We start from the raw sequence: 22,363 nt of genomic DNA on the forward strand, positions 1-22,363 counted from the left end.
TGTCAAATAAACGAATCACTCAACCTTCACATCTTCGGTACTCAGACTCGGAACCGTTGGCTCGTTGGTCAACACACAACCTACATGTAAAAGCCGCCCTTCCTGTGTTATCTGCCTTTTCTAACCCCTCACCCCTCTACAAACCCTTCCTTTACATTCAGCTATTTAACTTTTGCGCTTGCCAGCCGCGACATACCCTGATGTGGGGCTTGACTCGGTGATGTACGGCGGCAACTACTCGATGGAAACACCTGATTATACAATAGTTTCCTGCCCTAAAGCCCCATGGCAGGTTCTCTGCTACATTATCGACTGTCTAGATCTCTTACTGACTAGCTAAGCACACATTGTGAGCGCCATCAGTCTGGTAGCAAAATACAAGGTATTAATTGACAAAAGTGGAGGATAACTAATATTTAGGGTAGGCATCACTCTGCTGCTGATACTGGCTTGACTGAACTGGCGGCTGGCAACGACGTGGCATGTCTAGCACTACCCATGTCAATAGAGCCAGCATGTTCAGCATCGGGTCGACACAATACCAGGCGGCCTCACTGGTCACCATAAACGTGACCTGTGGGTAGAACATGGCAACGAGCTTGAAGACGTTGCGCAACAAGACCAGAAGTCCGCCGATGTAAATGTTTGCGTACCATGCTGGCTTTGTGCGAGCCTCAGCATACTTGGCCAAGAAGAAGCTGGTGGATACCATTAGCAGCGCATTGTTGGCAACTTGTCCGGCAATACTGGCCTTGAGCAAGTCCGATGCGGTCTTGAGCTGGTTTAGAGACGCAGTACCCTGCATTAGCCCAGATCCGGCTCCTGACAGTGCACCAAAGGTTACCGACATGACGATGGCAAACACGTGGAACCCAGTTATTGTCTTACGGGGCGGTCCCATGGACCAGCGATTTGAGCATATTAACCAGCAGAAGGTAGTTGACGAGACTGATAAAGTTGGGGGCAACGCCGTTGAGCACGCTGAATGCAACGAATGGGCTGGCATCCTGCATCTGGCGGTTAATGAAGATACCGCGGGCGACAAAGGCACCTCCCAGCATCAATGCAATGAGCACGCCGATGCGTGTAAGACGATGGCTGTGTGCGCGCTGCCCCTCAAACAGCAGTACCAAGCCTAGGACAAAGAATGCTGAGGCGACTCCGTACGCTGCACCCTTGCTTGGGTAATACTGTGGGATGAAAAATGCGGCTCCGAACGAGATGTCAGTCATTATTCGATTATGTAAGAGAGCTGTTGAAGAAAGATGGGTGTTGGGTGTATGAAGAAAACTGAGGTGCTGCGTGGCAACAGTGTATTTATAGCAGGCTGGTGCTGGATGGAATTCTACCAAATACAACTGAGTTGATGTAGAGCAGCGCTCCCATGCAGACTTGTGCCAAGAATAGCTCAGAAGATGGAATGCTCAGTTTGGAGAAAAATCCTGTTTGTTGATGCATATGTACCTTGATTTCTCAAAAAAATTCACACTATTTTCATGCTGATCCGTGCCAAGTGTGACTAGTTGCCATGTCAAGAGTCTTGGCAGCGGGGTCAATGCCAATCAAGCGGAACGCCGCAACTAAAACCGCAGCTAGTTAGATGTGTTTGTTTTCATTTTCGGCTGGACTAAGAACGGTTCCCACATCTTCAATGCCCAGGAACAGTGTGGACGAAAGCTTGGCAACGTCAGCTCGCAGCCCTCTTCTCTGAGGTTGTACCGGGGTAGTGGAGACGAGGAAGATTGGAAATAGCCCACACCACCACCACTAGCAGGGTAAATAGCATGTCGGTGCAATATGCTGCAGCTTCTGAATTCCGAGTCGAGTTGATTGTTGTGAAAGCAGTCGTAATCAGGCGGGCCAGGTTGCGACTGAAGACAAGCAAAGCGCTTGCCTGAATAACAAACATCCAGCCCTTGTACCGGCGCAGCCCATCAGATGTTGTTTCGTAATGATACATAACCGACAGGAATATTATACTGAGAGCAAACTGGCCGCCGACCCCAGCCTTGATGATCCTCTCTGCAACCTTGACCTGATCTGGCGAAGCACCACCTTTCAACAGTGCGTAGCCAGCACCAGCTAGCACGCCAAAGATGATGGCCGCAGCAAATGAGCCAGTACACATGGCTATGCGCTTGACACGACTGGGGGTATTAGGCACCAGACACAGCAGACGTGCCAGTAGAATAAAGTGAAGGCCAGTCATCGCACTGGCCCCAACATCGTTCAGCACGTTGGCCTGTTGTCCATGTCGCGATGGTTGGGCTCCTGGAAAACACACCGCGGACGATCAGCGCGCTGCCAAGGATCCCTGAAATCAATGGTGCCAGGACATTTTGTATGACTCGGCTTACCACAGCCGACTGGGCAATTAGCAGGCACCCAAAGGCATAGAATACTGCGCCAAGCACAAACGCTGCTGCTCTGTTTGGCTCATAATTTATGGCAAGATAGGTGTCGGGCGAGGTTGGGAACTTTGTCATTGATATGAATAATGAGAATGGTGGAGGACATGAAGTGCTGAATGCAAAAAGTGCGCTGTCTATCTATCCTTTACTCTTTTCGTGGGTGCGACTGCACATACATTGAGAAAAACACATGAAAATCGATAGCAGCACTACGTCAGCGGCAATCGCATCAAAGGGATAATGGCCCTAGCAAGATTTGCAAATCAAATTGGCGTGGACATCCACAAGGATATGTTCTTGTCACTCACACATATACTTTTGGCATGTTTGGGAGTGTCACTAGAATCGCCTGGTGTACCGGATGTTGTCGAGGGATCCCAGTCACATGCACAATGCATGGCATGTCTCACAGGTGGATTTTTATGCACATTTTACTGGATATCGGTTTTCATACCACCATTCAGTATTTATCCTACCATGCTATACTCCGCTAAATTTAGCATATATCATTTGTTACAATCAAAAGGCAGACCTGAGTCCGTTGGCGACCTGGTTTCATTTGCATAGAGTCCAAGAGCAGCCGATAATGAGGGAAATAAAAAAGGAAAACAAGCTCTTGGTAGCAACTAGACCAGGTCACCAGCCCAGCAAATGGTGTATAGCGAACCGATGTGTCCAACCAAGTTGGAGCAGGGTGCATTTCGTGCATCTTGGAAGACCGCTGCTCATCTTCACAGAACCTGGCTGTATTACACGCTTGCTGCCACGTAGCTGGTGGTCATCGGCAAAACCCAGGTCCACTAATTCCTCTTGATTACATCAATCAGGCAGGCTGATTTTATTGTCAACACAGGCTCGGCTCAACGCAAAATTTATGCTCAACGCGCCGCTGCAGCATGGACACTGTTCGTGTCTTTTCTATTTCGCTTTATCACTATAATTGTTGACCGCATTCCCTCTGCACTTTCTCGTAAGCGAACGCAGATTCCTATTACATACTTGTTAAATGGCCCCATCCAGTAGTGACATTCCTCCGCTGACTTCGTCAGGTGTTGGGCGCAATTTGCCAACCAGCAGCGGGCTTATGCCTCCGCCGACATCGAGTATTCCGCAGCTGAACAGCGAGGGCTCGGTGCGGCGGCGGCTGGCAGATACAACCGACTACACGCAGAGCCAAACTGGCATCAGCTCCGACCTGGGCAACCTGAACGAGCCGCGCACCCAGGCACCACGCACGACCAACGAGGAGGTGCAGGAAGAGCGGGCGCGGCGGCTGCGCGATACGCTTGGCATTGCTCCACGCGAGGGACGTACCAAGATTCGCGATGAAGCTGCCGAGGCATTCCGTGTCATCTTCGAGACATTCCTGGAGGCCTACAGCGAGGAGGGCGGCGAGAAGGATCTGAGATACGGTGGCAAATTGTATGCACGGCAGGCAGCCAAGATGCGGATTGACGAGTGCTCGACGTTGTTTGTCAACTTTGCCCATTTAATGCGCTACGATGAGCGTGCGGCACAGGCCCTGCTCGAAAACTTTTTGCGGCTGGAACCGTATCTGGGCCTGGCGGCGACGCGGCTCTACACCAAGATGCATCCGGATTCTGAAGACCCTGTTAGCATTTCAGTGTCGGTGTTTGGTCTCCCTGGTGTTAGCCGTGTGCGCGAGCTGCGTGCTGATAAGATCGGCTCACTGGCGTGTATCAGTGGCACGGTGACCCGTACCTCGGAGGTGCGGCCCGAGCTGATCAGCGGCATGTTCAGGTGCGTGGAGTGCAGCACCATCTGCGGCCCTGTGGTGCAGCAATTCAAGTATACTGAGCCGAGCGTATGTGACAACCCGACATGCATGAACCGTATTGCATGGACACTGATTGTCGACCAGAGCAAGTTTGCCGACTGGCAGCGCGTGCGTGTGCAGGAGAACTCGAGTGAGATCCCGCCTGGAAGTATGCCGCGCACTCTGGATGTAATTGTGCGCGGAGATCTGGTTGAGCGCATCAAGCCTGGAGACCGAGCTCAATTCACTGGGTCGTTGATTGCGCTCCCGGACATCTCGGTTATTGGAGGGCCGGGCCAGGTTGCCGTTGCGCAGAGAGATATATCCAGGACCCGTGCTCCTGAGGGCGGGCCTGTCCGGAACCAAGGCACTGGGCACACGCGAGCTTACGTACAGACTGGCTTTCCTGGCGTGCTTCACCCAGGCGGTCAATGACGCCACGACTTCCGGAGCCTCACAGCAGACCAGCAATGGGGCGGTCCCGGGCATTTTGTCAGCCAACGGCACGTACCTTGGCCATGCCGGTGCTCTGTCCGGCGATGAGACCCTGGGCGAGGCTGAGGACCGCGAGGCGTTCTTGAACTCGCTGAGTACCCAGGAGCAGGAGGAGCTTAGAGAGATGAGCAGAGACTCACAGGTCTATACGAACCTGGTTAAGAGTGTGGCGCCGACAGTATTCGGCCATGAGGAGGTCAAGCGGGGCATTCTGCTGCAGCTTCTCGGCGGTGTGCACAAGCGCACAGCTGAAGGTATGAGGCTGCGTGGTGACATCAATGTATGTATCGTCGGAGACCCGTCGACATCCAAGTCACAGTTCCTCAAGTATGTTGCTGGGTTCTTGCCGCGTGCCGTGTTCACTTCTGGCAAAGCCTCCTCTGCGGCCGGTCTGACAGCCAGTGTCGTCAGGGATGACGAGACCGGCGAGTTCACGATTGAAGCTGGAGCCTTGATGCTGGCAGACCACGGAATCTGCGCTATTCGATGAGTTTGACAAGATGGATATTGCAGACCAGGTCGCCATCCACGAGGCCATGGAGCAGCAGACCATCTCGATTGCCAAGGCTGGCATCCACGCCACCCTCAATGCCCGCACGTCGATTTTGGCTGCAGCCAACCCTGTTGGTGGCAGGTACGACCGGCGGCTGACGCTGCGCCAGAATGTGGCCATGAGTGCGCCTATCATGTCGCGCTTCGATCTGTTCTTCGTCGTGCTCGATGATGCCAACGAGACCACAGACTTCAACACTGCCCGTCATATCGTCCAGATCCACCAGCTGCGCGACCAGGCAGTCGACCCGCCGTACTCGCCGGCTCGGCTGCGTCGGTACATCCGGATTTGCGCGCACCATCCAGCCCGTGCTAACCGAGGATGCTGGTCGCCTGCTGTGGGAGTCATACCGCAACCTGCGCCAGGAGGATGTTGGCGGCGGTTCGGGCGGCAAGAGCTCGTCGGGCAAGAACGCCTACCGCATCACAGTGCGCCAGCTCGAGTCGCTGATCCGGCTCAGCGAGGCTCTGGCGCGCGCGCACTGCTCCGAGGAGATTACTTCGCGGCACGTGAGCGAGGCCGTGCGTCTGCTGCGGCGGTCGATTGTGCACGTCGAAATGGACGATATCGATGTGTTTGAAGGCGAGGATGACGAGTCCAAGACGCAGGATGTGACTGTTGAGGCCCCAATGAACGCCGATGAGGCGGTGGAAGGCGGCGACTCGCAGCAGCCCCAGCAGCCCTCCAAGAAGAAGGTGACCATTAAGCGCGAGGACTTTGATCGCGTGCGCTCGATGCTCGTCCTCAAGCTGCACGAGGCCGAGGAGAGGGGCGATGAGGGCGTGCGCCGCACTACACTGGTTGACTGGTACCTGGCGCAGCGCGAGGAGGTGATGGAGAGCGAGGACGACTTCCATCAGGAGCAGCACCTTGCCCAGTCAGTGCTCAAGTATCTGGTCAACACTGAGGGCTGCGTGATCGCGCTGCGTGCCGCTGAGGGCGAGACTGAAGAGGAGAACAGCGATGGCCCGATGCTGATGCTGCACCCGAACTTTGCACTGGACTAGTGCTTCCGTAGGCTCTCTTTCAGCCATGTCGAAGGTTCTTTTGTTGAACTTGCTTCCACCCCCCAAAAAAACTAGTTGATTTCACAAAACAGCACTTTAGCAACGACGATTCGATGTAGACCATATGCGCATCCAGAAATCGGACCGCCAATCGGACCGCTGGAAATCATGGGGAAAAACTAGGCCAGAAGCAGCCTGTGTGAATAGCAAACCCGCGGTGCCACGCGTTGTTTTCTCCAGCGATCTGCGCCCTTTCTGTGCTTTGAAGCACATCACCGGCGTGTTGTCAGCGAGTCAACGTTGGGGAGGGGGCACCGTCCAAGAATGTGTTAACTTGGCTGGGTGGGATAATAAATGAGGTCTTGCTCGCTATCTTGCTCGGTTGGCGCCATTAGCTCTTTCTTTTTCGCGCCCGCACTTTCTGTTTACACTTTCTCCAGCTCTGTTCCATTAAGCCATTTGTGGATTCTACACTAAAAAGCCTCTTTCCCTTTCCAAAAGGCACACTCTCACCGAGCACGCACACGCCCACTCTCCAAAAAAATAGAATAAAATGGTTCTGAAGCCAATCCGACGGTCCGTGATTCCGTCCCCGCTCGAGAATTCGCAAAAGTTTGACGAATTCATAACGCAATACTTCAACAAGTGCGATGATCTGCTGTCATACACGCCAGCGATACCCGGTAGTCAAGGAGAACGAGTACATGACAGTGCAGCGCCAGAACCGCAACCCGAACGAGGACCACCGGTGGCTGCGGCGAGACGTATATGTGACCACGCAGACATCGTACGACGAGCTCAAATCCATCCTGTTCCTGGGCCGCGCTGACCACCTACCGCAATGGATGCCGTCGATGGTAAACATCGATGCAGTCGAGGCGCTGGTGCCAAACGTGGCGGAGGTATTCCGATACTGCTTCAAGTCAGGTGGGCTGAAAGCAAAGCGCGATTACTGCCAGCTGGTGCTGAAGCGCGAGTTTCTGGGCGAGCAAGCACACAAGAAGCCGCGGATTTTCACCCCCAGCATGAGCATGACCAACCTGGCCAACATGATGCGGGCGTCGCAGTCGACAACCAACCTGGGCATCCATTCAGTGCCAACGAGCCCGCTGGCGGTGAATCCCATCAACGAGCGCGGTCTGCAAAACGCACGCAGCTTTGCGAATCTGGACAACGCCAGGATGCAGCCACTACCCGGCATCGCTTCATTCGCCTGAATCGCCGAAGTCGCCACTTCCACGACCAGGCCGTTTGCGCAACAGCCGCACCACCAGCAGGAGCAGTCAAGATTTGTGGGGCTGAACCAGGCATCGCAGGCAGTCCAGGATGACGATGACAGCGTGCATGGCGATACACGAATTCCGATTCCGCCGCTTCCAGGTTGTCACGGTACCGATAGCCCATTCTAACTGCACAGAGCAGCGCGGATACGTGCGCGCGTTCTACGAGACGTATGAAGAGGTCAGGGAGTACTCCAATGGTGATGTTGAGTGGTCGTGCATTCATCACTCGGACTTTTCGGGCTGGATCCCGTCGTTCATGGCTGATAAATCCATTGCCACGGGGTTCCCGAAAGAAGCCGATGCGCTGCTTGCCTATGTGCAGCGCGTACGAACACGTCCTTTGCATAACGAGTATTAGGCATTCAACTACGCTGAGATACAAGTATACACAAACTTCCACAATCCTACATTTTTCTGTTCCGCTGCGATATCACTTTATTACTCAAACACGACCTTTTCTTTTTGCCAAGTATCTTTCAAATAGAGCATTACCTGTCATATGCTGAGGCTCCTATCAATGACCTATTGTATGCCTGCTGCCATATTGCCTGCTGTACAGCCTGGATTAATGGAACGGATAAAGGAAAGAGTTGTGGGTGGCATCAGGCCATATCACAGACGTCTATATATACTGTTACCGCCCTCAGCATTGCTCGTCGTGCATAGGTGACACCATACGAGCCTGGCTGATTGTCTTGGGTGGAATTTTCATTACCGAAGGAAAATGTAAGGGCGATGATACTGATAAGGTATTTAGCAAAGGAAGAAAGGGAGGCTATGTGTCGCAATCCGAAAGAGGGAGGGGTTCTATATGTGGAGTTTAGTAGAGGACCCACTTGGCCTGAGCGCCCTGTGGCAGAGTAACAGTGCATCCGTTGTCGACAGAGCACTTGCCGCCCTCGCACTTGCACTCTCCGCTATTGGGGAAGTTGCACTTGCCCGACGTGCACTCGATGCGCACGTTGTAGGCATCAGAAACCTTGAAGCCCTTGGAGGTGTACAGCGGGTTGAACTGCACGCTGATGTACGTGTTGCCGTCAGCTGCCTGGCCACCGCCAAAGATGTACGGAGCCCAGTTGCCAATCGGCTTGTCGTCGTTGCCCCAGATGCACTGGGAGGCGTCGGAACCAGCCAGATTGACGTAGAACTGCGAGGAGACGCCGAGCCAGTAGGACTTGGGCACGACGTTGAGCTGTACTGAGCCGCCGGCAGATGCGACGGACGGAATGATCATGGCCTCGTTACCGGGGTACACGGTCTGGCAGGCAGAAACCGACTGGCCGAGCTTGTTCTCAATGTGGGCATTCATCATTCCGGATTCGCAGAACGGACGGTCAGGGAACGGCTTCGACAGCTTGCCGTTAGCGTCAGCCTTCAGACCGCCGTTCATTGAGCCAGCGCCGTTGTAGGCCGAGGCGCTCGGATCCCACTGCGCCGAGTAGTATCCTGGAGCGCATGCGTACGGGCACCAGCCTCCCGGCTTGCACGACTGGTCGGGCGACATGGCCCAGCCGCCATTCAACGACTGCGGGGTGATTGGGACCACGTTGTCGGCGTTGTTGTGGTTCCATGGGAAGCGCACAGCACCCGACGGCGTGTTGAAGCTATTGCCTTGCCCATCGGGAATACCGCCGCTGGAGCCCGACGACGAGTTGTCGTTGCTACCATGAGTGGGCTTGGCCTCTTCCGAGGACGAAGACGGCGACGAGGTCGGCGCGGCCGACGACACCTGCAGGTATGTGCTGGGCGCAGGAGCAGCCGAAGTGGTCACGGCAGAGCTCGACGGCTTGTTGCCGACCTTCTGCTGGTTGCTAGCCGTGTTGCTAGCCGTGTCGCTAGCCGTGCGCTCGACAACTCGCCCTGCGGTGTCACTGTGATCGGCTGGTTGCTGCCCGGCAGCAGATATACCATCAGTGGATCGCCCAGCTTCTGCAGGTCATTCAAAATGTTGTTGAGCTGAATCGGCATCGCCATTACTGTTGTCAGCATAGCAAATACCAAAGCAATCACTGTTATGCCCTTCATCTTTAGGCTTTTGTTCCTACTGCTAAGAGGGTGGTAGTTGGGGAGAGTAGCCTGCTCGGGGAAGGGGTATGTGTATGTGCTCGATATTCAATATCAAGCCAGAGACTCTTTAACGAAAAGGAGAGGTAGAGAGTACTGAGCGAAAGGAGAAAGAGACGTGTCTCGCTGGAAGACAGGTGGTATTATATAAGTGAAGCGGTGTCCAAAAGGGAGTCTACGACCTTCGGTGACAAGGCGCAATAGTGAGGAAAGATGTTTGGGACCGTGTGGGTGTCGCTTGGACTGCCAGGGAAATGTTTGTTTACAAGAGCCAGGTTGTCAAAGAGGGTAAAAAAGCCACTGGCGTGGTGATTTGTGACCTATTGTGAGTCGGGCTGCTTATTCTCTCAGCCAGAACGTCTTGTTCTTAAACAGGGAAATTGTCAAGGGATGTATCGGCGCGCGAACGAGCGGGGCGGAGGGTGAAAAGACAGGGAAAGGAGGGTGGGGTGGGTAGAGGGGTGGGTAGAGCGAGAGGTCTGCGGAAGCGAGAAAGAGAAAAAGAGAGAGAGAGGAGTGCGGCTGTGGGCGAAAGGCGGGTGAGAGAGATGTGAAGGAAAAGGAAGGAGGGGATGGGTGGGAGTCTTAAAAGTTCATAACGGACATGTATCTTCTGTTTGCGTAAGGGGAAAGAGGGAGAAAAAGACCATCCAAATGTTCAAAAAAGCAGCAACCTCCCCTCCCCAAGCGTCGCGCTTTCAGTTGTCGATCCTCTCACATTCAAGCAGCCAAAGTCAGACCACCATTCTCACTGGTCCAAACCGATTTCCCATTGTCCACACCCGAGCTCTTCACAGTCACTGGCTGAACCGCAAGACCGCTTATTGCACCTGATTGTCCGATGCAAAAACAATGCGCCGTTGTTTGTGGTTGAGCCTGGCTCGGCCCAGGTCACGCCTATTATTTTGCCACCTGATGCCCAAATCCCTTTGTCGCCCATCCGGCCACGCTCCCTCCCTCCCCTTGCATATTCACGCACTTTTGGCACCACGCGGTGCCAGGCGAGTATTCCATCGTGCGCACAGCGGTCGGGTCTGTACCCCGGCTATAAAATGGATTTGTGGAGTAAAAAGGATTACATGTTGGAAAAATCGTTGGACTTTACCAGCTCAGCAAACAGGCCGCCTTTGGCCAAAAGATTGGCCGGCGTGTCGAACTCGGCAACAGTGCCATGGTCCATCACGATGATGCGATCGCTGTTCATGACGGTTTCAAGGCGATGCGCGATGGTCAGGATGGTACAGCCGGCAAATTCCTTGTGGATGACGTCGTGGGTAATCCTGTCCGTCTTGAGGTCAACATCCGCCGTAGCCTCGTCAAGAACCAGAACCTTGCGTTTGCGCATCAGCGTTCGGCACAGACTGAACATCTGCCGCTGCCCCGAGGTCAACCAGCCACGTCCATAATATCTCTTTGACAGCCCCCAGTCTTTGTTGCGAGTTAAAAGGCTGTCTGTGTTTCTTCGCTCTTGGAACAACCACAAGAACGCACGCATCGGCCAGCTCGAATTCAGACGCTTATCCCTCTGCCTCTCTGTCTCCCACAAATAGTCGCTGTCGCTGTCCTCGTTCTTCATATCCTTCTTGGTCTTGTCATGCTTGGCCTTTGGGTTCACAACATCGACTAGCTCAGCCTTTATTAGCGCTGCCCACATGTCCTCAATCGTGTATTGCTGGAGTGGGTCGAGGTTGGCCTTGACGGAACCGTTAAAGATCGTCGGGTCCTGCGGGATGATTGTAAGGTTTGGACGTAGGCCGTCCGCTCGCAGCGTCGCAATGTCAATGCCATCGACCAGAATGGATCCGGACGCACCCTCGACTAGCCGGAACAACGCCCGTGTCAATGACGACTTGCCTGCACCGGTGCGGCCCACAATGCCAATGCGCTCACCGCTCTTGATTGTAAACGAGATGTCCTTCAGCACCAAGTCCTGATCTGGGGTGTATCGCATGCAGTAGTTGCGGAACTCAATACTGCCCTGCATCGGCCAGTTTGCTGGTGGCTGCATACCGCCTTCGTCCCATGCTGCCTCAAGCGGTGTCTGGATAAACTGGCGGAACAGATCGACAGTCTCAAGTAGCTCAATAACCCTTGTGCGCAGGTCTACAAGTCGCGACATGCTCGATACCATGTCATTGATTAACGACCCAAACACCTTGAGCTCGCCGGAGGTCAGCTTGTAATCGGTGAACTGAGACTGCATTACCATGATCACTGTGACAACCGAGCTCGTCGTGACATCGATGACTTTGACCAGAGTTCTCGACAACGAACTCAAGGCCTTCCTCGGTCGCGTCAACCGCACCTCTTCATCGACGTTGCCCTTGTGAATGCTAGTGAAGTAGCCTTCGACACCATGAAGACGGATTGTGCGGCTGCTATCGCTGAGGACGTCTCTGATCCGTGACTGTTCGACTTTGAATGAGCGAGTGATTTTGCGCACTGCACGATATGTAGGAATAACCAGCTTGCCGACATGGTTCATTGCAATCGCCATAACAGGCGCGATAAGCAGCAGCAGCGGTGCCTTGCGGCTGACGCGGTACATTGACAGGGAAATGCTCAGGATCGTGGAGACATTTGTCTGTATCAGCATTGGCAGCCTCCTTGCAAGCTCGTTTTTGCACACCCAGAACTTGGAATCAATATCCTGCTTGCTGGAACTGTCAAACAGCGACATTGGGGCGTATACCAAACTGCGCGTAAACATATTGATTACTCGCTCCTCCACATACTTGTCAGCGACGTTCCTCTTGAGCATGCTCTCGGCCGTGTTAACGACGTTTGTAATTGTTGCAGCGAGCATCTGATACCACAGATAGGTACCAATGGCATGTGGATCTGCTGCCACGCTGTTCTTGTTGAGTGCGTCAAGCTTGTACCCCTCAGTGATGTAGTCAGATACGGGGTGAAATGTCGCAGTAAACAGCGTCAGGACAAGGACAGGTAAGCCTAGGATGTCCAACGCATATTTCGCATCGTCCCAGTTAATACCTTTATCCATGTCGAAATCTTTTGGTCGCATGCCCCCTCCTGCTATCACTGCGCCTGCTACTCGGCTTTACATAGTTCGTCAATGTCGAAGTCGATCCCTCAGACATGGTATCGTCCCCAGATCCGCCTTCTGGACAAGAGCCATGCAGAGTGGCCAGCGAATGCACTCTCGGGTGTTCCTGGATCTCCACGGTGACCTGGCCCTTGTCAACCGTGATATTCTGGTTGGCAAACGCATCCAAATGGTTAGAGTTCATCGACACCACACGCAGCTTGTTGCCAAGTAGCCCAGTGTTCAGCAGGACATTGTCGAGCAGATGTCGCTTGATTTGTGCATCGACAGCAGAGAGCGGGTCATCCAGAATATATACATCAGCCTGAGTGTATACTGCACGAGCAAGCGCCAGCCGAGCCTTCTGTCCGCCCGAAATGTTGATGCCACCCTCGCCAATCAGCGTCATGTCACGCTTGGGCCACTGCTCAGCATCCTCCATTAGTGCGCAGGCCTCCATGACACGCCAGTAAAGCGACTCATCAAAGTCACGGCCAAACAAGATGTTCTCGCGCAGAGTTCCATTCATGATGTACGGCGACTGCCCCAGATATCCAATACGGCCGGTGACATGACCTGCTCCTGATCTCATTTCCACCTCACCGCACATCGCAAGCAGTAACGACGTCTTTCCGGATGCGACACCGCCCTTGACTGACACGAGCTGACCCCTGCCAATGCTCAACGATACACCCTCGAGTATGTTCGTCTCTGTCTTCTTTGTGTGCGTAAAAGTGCTGTCCTTCATCTCTATTGACGGGCCGGCTTCAGATAATCCAGGTTGAACCGCAATGCCATTCGTTGGTTCGACTGCTAGGCATCCCTCCAGCCGCAAATTGTCATTAACAGCCTCACCGATGAGGTAATAGCTTGAAAGGACGCTTTGGGCGTTGTTCTTCACTTGCGTTATCTGCTCGATAATCTGAAGCAGCTCGACGCTGGACAACGTCTCTCCGCTCTGAAGGTACAAATTCACCGTGAAAAATATCGCGAGCTGACTAGACACATTCCGAAGGATGCTGTTCGCCGTTTGCGCAGTGCTTATAAATGCATCCGCCAACCGTCGATACTTTTTTGGGATCTTTACGCTGTCGTACGCGTCCGGATCATCGTTGAGGACAAGCGTCGGATCGAGGTATTTTTGCTCCCAGCCGTTGAATTTGATGGTTTTGATGTTGCTGTATATATCGCGAGCATCTACGCGAGATGTCCAGAACGTATACCTACTGTAGCCGCATACGCGCCGAAGATAATCCAGGGACATCGACACCAATGACAACGCCATGAGAACGACGATTGGAATGACCGATATCCACCCAATCTGCCGGTATGTCAGCCAAAGAGCGAACAGCGCAGTGACCACCGATGAGATCTCAGAGACGACTGTTCTCAGCCCCCGCATTACCGACCCAACAAGGTGAGTGATATACATGTCATTGGTACCTCCCTTGCCAGCGTTTGCCAATGCGCACCGCAGTATTTCGAATCTTATAGAATCTTTGACGCGCTGCTCCTCTTGGTCCAGCAGTCGGTTAACACGCTCTGCCTGCGACTTGATTAGCTGGAGACTAAAGTTGGCAGCCAAATACAGATACGGCTCATACCAGGCGTGTGTCGACGGATTCTCAATGCACATCAGAACCATGGTGAACAGTACAGACTGGGATACCACAGCAATGCGAAACAGTGACTGGAACACAACCAGCGGCAGATACGGTCGCCATATCATCCGTATGATGCCACGAATGACAAAAAGCGTCTCATTCTCGTCATACTTGAACTCGCGATGAGCTGCATGGAGCTGGAACCGCTCAGGCAAGGCCCAGAAGTCATCGATGGTCAGCTCGCGCACGCGTCCAAGCCTAATCAGCGCTATCTCTTTGGCATAAAGTGCACTTTGGACGTTATCACGCAGTTCGTGCCAGCCCTGTCCATCGAGATCGACCATGAGCATGAACAGATGCAGAGCGATTCCAAAAGCACGCAGTGAGAGGGTGACGTCAGCCTTTGATTGAAGGAGGGTCTGAATACCGATAAAGTTGACAAGCCTGAATGCTAGCTGCCCACCAGCGAAGCGTGCTAGTGCCAGTAACATTGCAACAGATACTTGGTGCAGTACGCCCTGCCAATTGTTGCCAACAAGCCCTGAGATGACAACGAGCAACACATGGACGCACTGCACAGGTGGTGCGCAAAGGTGGTGCTTGCGGTATGGCGCGCCTCTTAGCCTAGAGTACACCACCGACCCCAGTGCATAAAGGTGGACAAGAAGTGGAATATTTTGCTTGACAGATACCATGCTTCCAAAAAAATAGAGTTTGGACCCAAGATGGGAAGAGGCAGTGCGCGCCTTGGCTGTCGGTTTTTCACAGCGGTGTGTTCCTGAGGGCAATTTTTGGCTTCGGCTGCATGTGGTGAATTGCTCCCCACACCAAGCAGATCCTGTTTCTCACACCTGAGATTTCAGCGATTCCATTGGTACTGGCAGCAGGGTTGTCAGAGACTGACAACGTCACCCCTCCCCCAAATAAATCTACCACGGCCGCAGCAGCATGCACCCGCTGCATTCCAAAACTAGGACTCTGTTGTGGCATCGTGAAGGTGGAATTCAGACAATTGCATATGCGTATTGTATACCGACACGCACAGTAAAGTGCTACATACAACTGCCTTGGAAAAGGCAAGCCGTTTTTTTGGAGTCAGCGATTAGACACGTGAGTTGGCCCTGGGGAACTCTCTAAAAATATCTTCATGCCTTTTCCAGGGCCCACCAAGCTGTAGTTAGATTCCAAGCTGCCAAAGCAAAAGCTATTCCAGCCCACTGCCTCACCGAGTGCAGCTGGGGAGCAGCCGAGCATCAGTAGCCAATATTTAGAGTGAGGTGTAATAGAACTTTGCCTAGAAAGAAAACCTGTGCCATATGTAGTATTGTCTGAGACCAATGGGTGACAAGCCTTTGCCTTTAACACTCAGCAAATTGGCCAGGATAGGAAATTATTGTGGCTTAATGTATTGGTGTGTATCCTGGCGGCCATTTCGGAAACCAACTGAGCTAGCCGGTGTAATATCTATCAGCATGACTCCGTTACCTAATCCATCTATTCATATGCCGAATCTTTAATCATCGGATATGCTGTCTAGATATATGTGGATTATGTTTTGTAGACAGCAGCCACACCCATTGCTAAGTCGCTTCAGTAGACACTGGTGGAGTTGTATCTCTGACTGATCGGCAACTCATACATCATATTTTGCAATAGACAGATCTTCAGTGCATGCAAATCGTCTTGCGAATTGTCAACGCCATCCACGCTCAGAATTTCGTCATATATGGACACCGAGTCTTCCACTACCCAGAGCAATAGGTGGTCTGCTTTAGGCAGGCAATGAGCTCATGCGAATACCTATGTTTGGGAAATACAGATCCAAATCGAGTATAAAAAGACACATGTTGCTGTAGTGTACCATTTTGGCAGTAGCAATAGCAAGGCGGTATTCATCCCACACTTATTCTTGTTTTACTTCACCATGCCCTCACCAGCACCAGCACCAGCTGTTATCCAGCCTCGATGGCGAACAATTGTGCGCCGTGTGTTTGCCCGTAAACCTGTTGGCCAGGTTCTTCAAGAAGGAAGCAAGACGGAAATGAAACGCAATCTTGGTCGCCTTGACCTCATCGGGATTGGCATCGGCTCAATCATTGGCACTGGAATCTTCGTCCTGACTGGAACTGCAGCCGCAAATGATGCTGGCCCGGCAGTGCTTATCAGCTTTATTATCGCTGCTGTGGTTGCAGCGCTGTCTGCCTTCAGCTATGCTGAGCTCGGGTCAATGGTCCCGATTTCAGGCTCTGCCTACACATATACCTACGTGTCACTTGGAGAGTTCCTGGCATGGGTTATCGGCTGGGACCTGATTCTCGAACACCTGGTTGGCTCAGCAACCGTTGCAGTTGGGTGGAGCGCATATCTTGTGCGGTTTTTTGAAGACGCCTTCAGTGTAGTGCTGACGCCCAAGACAACACAGCCACCGATTGTTTGGGACGGCACATCGCTCAAGTTCATCATTAACCATGGATCATACATCAATATCCCGGCCATATTTATTGCCTTATTACTAATGACCATCCACATTTTTGGTGTCCGGTATGCGTCATGGACCATCAATGCCATTGTGGTTGTCAAGATCCTCGTCGTCCTGTTCTTTATTTTTGGCGCAACCAAGCATATCGACTCCAACAACTACAGGCCGTTCCTGCCAGAGCGTGTCGGCAACTCATACGGAGCCCTAGGCGTTTTCCGCGGCGCCCAGCATGTTTTCTTTGCGTATATTGGATTTGACAGTGTAACGACTGCTGCTCAAGAGGCAAAGGATCCACAGCGTGATCTTCCCTATGGTATCATCGTTTCGCTTGTCATCTGCACAGTCCTGTACATGGGGGTCGCTGCCGTGCTCTGTGGTATCGCAAGGTATGATACTTTAAAGAACCAACCGGCCCCCCTCACTTTTGCCTTAGCACTCTACCCAAACACTCGCTGGCTTCGGATTCTAATTGATATCGGGGCCATTGCCGGTCTAAGTTCAGTTATGCTCGTCTCATTCTTGGCTCAGCCCCGTATCTTCTTCATCATGTCCCGGGATGGGCTGCTCCCGCGCATATTTGGCCGACTGCACCCAAAGTTCAAGACACCTTACGTCCCTACACTAGTTACTGGGACCCTGTGCGCCATCTTTGCTGGAGTATTGCCGGTTGACGTGCTTGGTGACATGACATCGGTCGGTACGCTATTGGCGTTCATCTTGGTCAACATAAGCGTTGTTATCATGAGGTTCACCCATCCACATGCTGAGCGCGGCTTCAAGACGCCTTTTGGTCCTTTCCTTTTGCCTGTTCCTGGAGCAATCATTGCAATCCTCTTGATCGTGCTTTCAGATGGTCCAACAATCTACCGCCTGTTCATATGGCTGGCCATCGGCAGCCTTATCTATATTGGATTTGGATACCGCCGCTCGAGAGTAGGAAACCCCGACAAGTGGTCCCCCGAGGACTTGGCCTATTTTGGCGACCAAGGGCTTTTTGCCGATGCGACCACAGAGCCGTCTGATTCAGAATTTGGTGGGAAAAAGTTGGAAATATAGTACACTTTGTTTTTCTATTTCATCTCAATCTCGTCGCTATGCTTTTGAAACTTTTCAAGAGCCTTGTGCTGGATACCCAGCGTAAGTAGCAGGTAGACAGCAGTGAATGGAATCAGTGCAATGAATGATGAACGCATTGCCTTCATATACGCGCCAATGACGAGCCCGCGCACCTCTTCGGGGATACTCGGCGAATGTAGCTGGCTCTGGTCTTTGGCTACCGCTGATAGTTCATCAATAAACTCTGGGAACCGAGCCATGATCTCCTGGAGGAGTGGGGCGAGTGAGTTTTGCATAACCGAGCTCAGCACCGCCACTACAATGATGGCACCAACCGAACGCAGAAATAGACCCAGCGTTGTTGCCGTGGCCATATCTTTGACTGCTGCATTAGCCTGCTCGACAATCGACAAAGACTGGTTCGCACAGCCAAACCCAAGACCGGTGACGAATAGCGGACCGATGATTTTAGCCAGCGATGCATTCTGGTCCAGCATCACCAGCAAGCTATTTCCGATGACCAGGAGCACGCCCGACAGCCAAATTATTTCACGGTACCTGCCAGTCGATGACATAACCAAGCCACTGGCAGTAGCAGAGATGATGAGAGCGACCATCATCGGTAATAGATACAGCCCTGATTCGATGTTGCTGGCGTTCTTGACTATAATCGCCCATTGTGGAATGAACATAATCGGACCATATACTGCAGCGCCAAAGAACAAGAACGAAAACGAGCTCAATGCAATATTGCGGCTCTTGAGCAGCCGCAGGGGCATCAGTGGTTCGCGCGGGATGCGCCATTCAACCATTACAAATGCACCAAGCATGCCAATGCCGGATACGAGGCAGCTTACAACTAGTAGCGAACCCCATGAATACTCAGTTCCTCCCCATGTCAGCGCCAGGAGAAATAGGACAATTCCTAACATCGATATGACGGAGCCTAGAAAATCGACGCGCAAGAGCTTGTCTTTTAGCGAGCCTTTGGGCTTTGGGAGCCGCAAAAGGAGGAGGATGATTGCGGTGGCAATGGCACAGATGGGGACGTTTATCCAGAATATGATGCGCCAAGTTGTGTTCCTGACGATGGCGCCGCCAATTACCGGAGCAATAGCCGAGGTCACACCCCATGTAGCAGCAAACAGACCGACCCACTTCCCGCGCTCGCGCTCGCTAAGAATATCGCCTAAAACCACGGATACCAGTGTCATGAGGCCACCTCCACCCAGCCCTTGGACACAACGGCTGGCGATGAGCATCCCAAGAGATGTGGACATGGCGCACATGATTGACCCGCCCAGAAACAGCACGACGGCAGCCACGATGGTCTGGACACGGCCAGTGATGTCGCTGATTTTGCCGTACAGTGGCTGGGTGGCGGTTGTGGTGATCAGGTAACTGTTGATTATCCACTGCGCATGGTCCATAGACTGGAACTCGCTGGCAATGGTTATGTATGTGGATGCAACAATTGTCGTATCAAGGGCGGTCAGAAACATGAGGATGTTTAATGCAATCATGGCGAAAATGAGGGATGCGCCAGCGAGTGACCTTGTTTGCTGTGGTGGCTCGCTGAGCTGCTCAATGATAGTCCGCCGATGCACAGCCTTCATTGGAGTACCGAGATAATGTCGGGTTTGCGGCATCCGATAACTGTTGTTAGAATGGTTGTGTTGTGACAGCGTTACTCGGCTAGTGCCAGCTGAGGGCGAGTAAGGGGAAAACGGTGAAAAGGGGGACAAGGACGAATCGTCCCTGTGGCTGTCATCTCCCCGCAAAGTGGTCCAGCTGCTCTGTGCAATCACCTGTGGCGAGGGTACCGGGTTGCTAAGGGCCTTTTTATATGGACTAGTATTAATTTGCAAAGGCATTTTAAAGATCCACTAGTATGTGCAGTAATATGTGAAGGGAATAAATGTAGGGGAGCAGGAAACATCTAGGCGCATCTCATTCGGTATTTATGTGGGGAAACTTAACTGTTAGCTCTTGAACAGCCCGTTTACGAGTCTCTAGCGCTATCCGTAAAGACGTGCTTCGTAGGTTCAGTGTCAGCAGATGTGGCTGTTCATATTCCATCTTTTTTTTTGCTAATATACGCAGCTCTTGCACTACTTTCACAGCAAAAGTCTGCATGCAGACTTTGGCAGCTGGTGAAGGTGGGGTGTGCTGCGGAGTATGAAGCAGGTACCATCCACAAAGACATGTAGGAACCCGAATTTTGGAATTCCTAATCCGAGGATGGAGCCGGGATAGCGCTGATTCGTGATTTGCGATGGCTTTTTATAGAAATGCCGCTATGTTAACATCGTGGCGGCTGTGCATGGGTGGCAGATTCATAGAACTACGCCTTTTTTTCTCCACAGCCAACTATCATCCACAGGTAGCGAAAATGGAATCCGGCTTAGCTCCACCCGATCATCCTTTTTGCTTCACATATTGCTTTGATGCTGATGTTTGCATTGAAAGTACATTAAAAATTTACTTGAGCTGCTGCTCGTTAGCGCGCTTCGAGTGCTCCTCGATATCGGTGGTGCAGTCCCATGGGAAGAACAGCCAGCGATCGGGAGTGGTGGCAGCCGGGAAGTAGTTCTTCATGACCTCCTCAGGCAGCTCCTCGGCCTTGGGCTTGTCCTTGTTGTACACGACAAACACGCCGAGCTCGGTGTTGGACGATCCTGGCTCCAAGCCCTTCTTGATCTCCTGGCAGCGGATATCCTTGAGGAGCTCCTGGACGGCGTAGACTAGGGTCTTGCGCGAATCATCGACCTCATCGACAATAAGGATGCGGCGGCCCAGCAGATTGGTCAGAGACTCGGATCCACCAAAGTTGAGCCACTGCGTCTTGGTGACCTGCACGCCAGGGATCTCCGGGACACCGTCCTTGCCTGCGTTCGGCAGCTCCTCATACAGCGACAGGCCGATGGCCTGGATCGGGATGTTCTTGCCTGTGGAGGCCTTCAGGAACGACCGCAGAATGCGCGCCGGGATGAAGCCACCGCCTCCAATGGCGATGCACAGATCAGGGTTGAAGCCCTCGACCATGTTGTAGGTCTTGACCGCACCTTCGATCAGCTGGTGGATCTGGTTGTAGGAAATGTGAAGCTTGTTCTCGGCCATGGCGCAGGGCGGTTCTTTCGGCGGTCCTCTTTTGGGATAAAGAAAGGTTGGCTAGACAAGGAAGGGGAAAGGAGATATTTCCAAATCCCTCCAGTCATTTGGTCGTGGCCAGGCCTGAAAGCAAGCCTTTTATACCTGGCCAGACTCCGGAATTTCGCGGAAAGAAAAAAAAAATTTTTTTCACGGCGATTATTCCCCAAGAGTCAGCCGTCTGACCGCACCCAATAGAAGCGCAAATGGACATACCGCCGGTGGGGCGAAAGTCTTGTGCGGTACAAAAATCCTCTAAGGGCTCGCCAGTGTTCAAAAAAATAAATATGAAAATCTGCTGAAAGGGGTGCTAACAGGCCTAGGAGACGATTCTGAGAACCGTCGACGCACCAGTCTGCCGGCTGGGGAAGATGACAGCCGGGCCGCTGCTATCGATCCAGACACTGAACGAGCGGCTGTTCTTGGCTGCATACTTGCAAGCGGCAGTGACATCGATAAAATCCGGCCTTGCGCTCCCACTAACATCAACGCTGCCCAGGACATTGCCTGTCGGGATGTTCGACTGGCCATTGACCAAGTCCTCATCCCAGTCGTTTGATGCCTCCGACGCAGTCAGCATGTACGCACCGCCGGGTGAAGAGACGGGCTGCTGCAGACGGAGCTGGCACTGGCTGATCTTGTTGAGACCGGCAGGCAGATCAAAGCCGATCAGCATGCGCACGACCTCGTCGTTCTGCAGCGATGCCGCCAGCGTGTTGTCGGTGCCATGGTTGATCAGCGCGCAGGGCGAGTCGCCGCATTGCTGAAGGTTGAACACGACCGTGGCATCCTTGGAGCATCCAACGTCAGTGACCGATGCAGTGTTGCCGAGAGAGGCGAAGAGCGCGAAGCTGAAGACAATCTTGGTGAAAACGTTCATGGCTGGAGAATAGATGGCATAAAGATATCACGCTTGAAGCTGGTGCTGAGATGTGGGAGGCATGGTTTGGTTTGCGGTGGGGGCAGCAGTTTATATAGCACCTATTGCCTTGGAGGTTCCAGCGGAGGCCAGCTCATGGTGTGGGTGTACACAGGGAAACAAAGGCAGCGTCGGTGAAGGGCTTCAGATCACAAGGGCGCGGACAAGCCCTTTGCAGCTGCAGGAGGGTTTTGTTTCTGCCAGGGCAATCAGGCACCAACGCAGAATGCAAGTCAGCCAGGCACATTGACCTAAACGAATGCTGGAATCCTTGGGCTCTTTGGTAGGAGGTTTGCAGCCTATTTGGATTTCCTGCTATCCATATGCCAACCGGTATTCGTGTACATATATAGGCACTGCTAGCTGCGCATTATTAGCCGCCTCATAAGCCTCGCTGATATCAATGGGCAATACCTGATAACCGTTCACATATAGCCGAAGTGGGAGAGTGGGTGGGAATACCCTCGTTCGAGTCATAATTTGCTGCAATTCAACCACCGCCCCGTTCACACGAACACC

General features: G+C 52.8%; 10 protein-coding genes across 10 annotated transcripts; 3 read left to right on the forward strand and 7 right to left on the reverse strand.

The window, feature by feature from the left end:
* Positions 1-35: 35 nt before the first annotated feature.
* DL89DRAFT_269133 (uncharacterized protein) lies at positions 36-1,108 on the reverse strand. The gene is made up of 2 exons (XM_040888172.1): positions 906-1,108; positions 36-883 (listed from the first exon to the last, which is right to left on the reverse strand). The coding sequence occupies exons 1-2, from the start codon at positions 1,059-1,061 to the stop codon at positions 410-412; spliced, it is 630 nt and encodes a 209-aa protein (XP_040741818.1). The 5' UTR covers positions 1,062-1,108; the 3' UTR covers positions 36-409.
* Positions 1,109-1,366: 258 nt separating this feature from the next.
* Positions 1,367-2,512, reverse strand: DL89DRAFT_269134 (uncharacterized protein). The gene is made up of 2 exons (XM_040888173.1): positions 2,283-2,512; positions 1,367-2,242 (listed from the first exon to the last, which is right to left on the reverse strand). Exons 1-2 carry the CDS (start codon positions 2,484-2,486, stop codon positions 1,688-1,690), a joined length of 759 nt encoding a protein of 252 aa, XP_040741819.1. The 5' UTR covers positions 2,487-2,512; the 3' UTR covers positions 1,367-1,687.
* An 823-nt stretch (positions 2,513-3,335) lies between these two features.
* On the forward strand, positions 3,336-6,411 carry DL89DRAFT_269135 (MCM-domain-containing protein). Its single transcript, XM_040888174.1, has 4 exons — positions 3,336-4,542; positions 4,574-5,089; positions 5,175-5,477; positions 5,542-6,411. Exons 1-4 carry the CDS (start codon positions 3,418-3,420, stop codon positions 6,241-6,243), a joined length of 2,646 nt encoding a protein of 881 aa, XP_040741820.1. The 5' UTR covers positions 3,336-3,417; the 3' UTR covers positions 6,244-6,411.
* Positions 6,412-6,788: 377 nt separating this feature from the next.
* DL89DRAFT_269136 (uncharacterized protein) lies at positions 6,789-8,016 on the forward strand. Its single transcript, XM_040888175.1, has 5 exons — positions 6,789-6,926; positions 6,955-7,380; positions 7,424-7,469; positions 7,490-7,583; positions 7,624-8,016. Exons 1-5 carry the CDS (start codon positions 6,797-6,799, stop codon positions 7,882-7,884), a joined length of 957 nt encoding a protein of 318 aa, XP_040741821.1. The 5' UTR covers positions 6,789-6,796; the 3' UTR covers positions 7,885-8,016.
* A 330-nt stretch (positions 8,017-8,346) lies between these two features.
* Positions 8,347-9,500, reverse strand: DL89DRAFT_294502 (uncharacterized protein; the record flags this gene model as incomplete). Its single annotated transcript, XM_040890523.1, has 2 exons — positions 8,347-9,349; positions 9,382-9,500. The coding sequence occupies 2 exons, from the start codon at positions 9,498-9,500 to the stop codon at positions 8,347-8,349; spliced, it is 1,122 nt and encodes a 373-aa protein (XP_040741822.1).
* A 1,165-nt stretch (positions 9,501-10,665) lies between these two features.
* On the reverse strand, positions 10,666-15,230 carry DL89DRAFT_259207 (P-loop containing nucleoside triphosphate hydrolase protein; the record flags this gene model as incomplete). Its single annotated transcript, XM_040885671.1, has 5 exons — positions 10,666-12,649; positions 12,690-13,814; positions 13,864-13,957; positions 14,080-14,991; positions 15,092-15,230. 5 exons carry the CDS (start codon positions 15,228-15,230, stop codon positions 10,666-10,668), a joined length of 4,254 nt encoding a protein of 1,417 aa, XP_040741823.1.
* A 907-nt stretch (positions 15,231-16,137) lies between these two features.
* On the forward strand, positions 16,138-17,775 carry DL89DRAFT_303099 (amino acid transporter; the record flags this gene model as incomplete). The annotated part of the gene is made up of 1 exon (XM_040890864.1): positions 16,138-17,775. Exon 1 carries the CDS (start codon positions 16,165-16,167, stop codon positions 17,773-17,775), a length of 1,611 nt encoding a protein of 536 aa, XP_040741824.1. The 5' UTR covers positions 16,138-16,164.
* A 14-nt stretch (positions 17,776-17,789) lies between these two features.
* On the reverse strand, positions 17,790-19,298 carry DL89DRAFT_275513 (major facilitator superfamily MFS-1; the record flags this gene model as incomplete). The annotated part of the gene is made up of 1 exon (XM_040889317.1): positions 17,790-19,298. One exon carries the CDS (start codon positions 19,296-19,298, stop codon positions 17,790-17,792), a length of 1,509 nt encoding a protein of 502 aa, XP_040741825.1.
* Positions 19,299-20,153: 855 nt separating this feature from the next.
* On the reverse strand, positions 20,154-21,096 carry DL89DRAFT_39483 (xanthine-guanine phosphoribosyl transferase). Its single transcript, XM_040891616.1, has one exon. The coding sequence runs from the start codon at positions 20,893-20,895 to the stop codon at positions 20,257-20,259; it is 639 nt and encodes a 212-aa protein (XP_040741826.1). The 5' UTR covers positions 20,896-21,096; the 3' UTR covers positions 20,154-20,256.
* On the reverse strand, positions 21,070-22,042 carry DL89DRAFT_39477 (uncharacterized protein). Its single transcript, XM_040891615.1, has one exon. It carries the CDS (start codon positions 21,803-21,805, stop codon positions 21,245-21,247), a length of 561 nt encoding a protein of 186 aa, XP_040741827.1. The 5' UTR covers positions 21,806-22,042; the 3' UTR covers positions 21,070-21,244.
* Positions 22,043-22,363: the final 321 nt, after the last annotated feature.

Source organism: Linderina pennispora (genome assembly GCF_002104995.1).
Source record: "Linderina pennispora strain ATCC 12442 chromosome Unknown DL89scaffold_11, whole genome shotgun sequence".
Lineage (NCBI taxonomy): Eukaryota > Fungi > Kickxellomycota > Kickxellomycetes > Kickxellales > Kickxellaceae > Linderina > Linderina pennispora.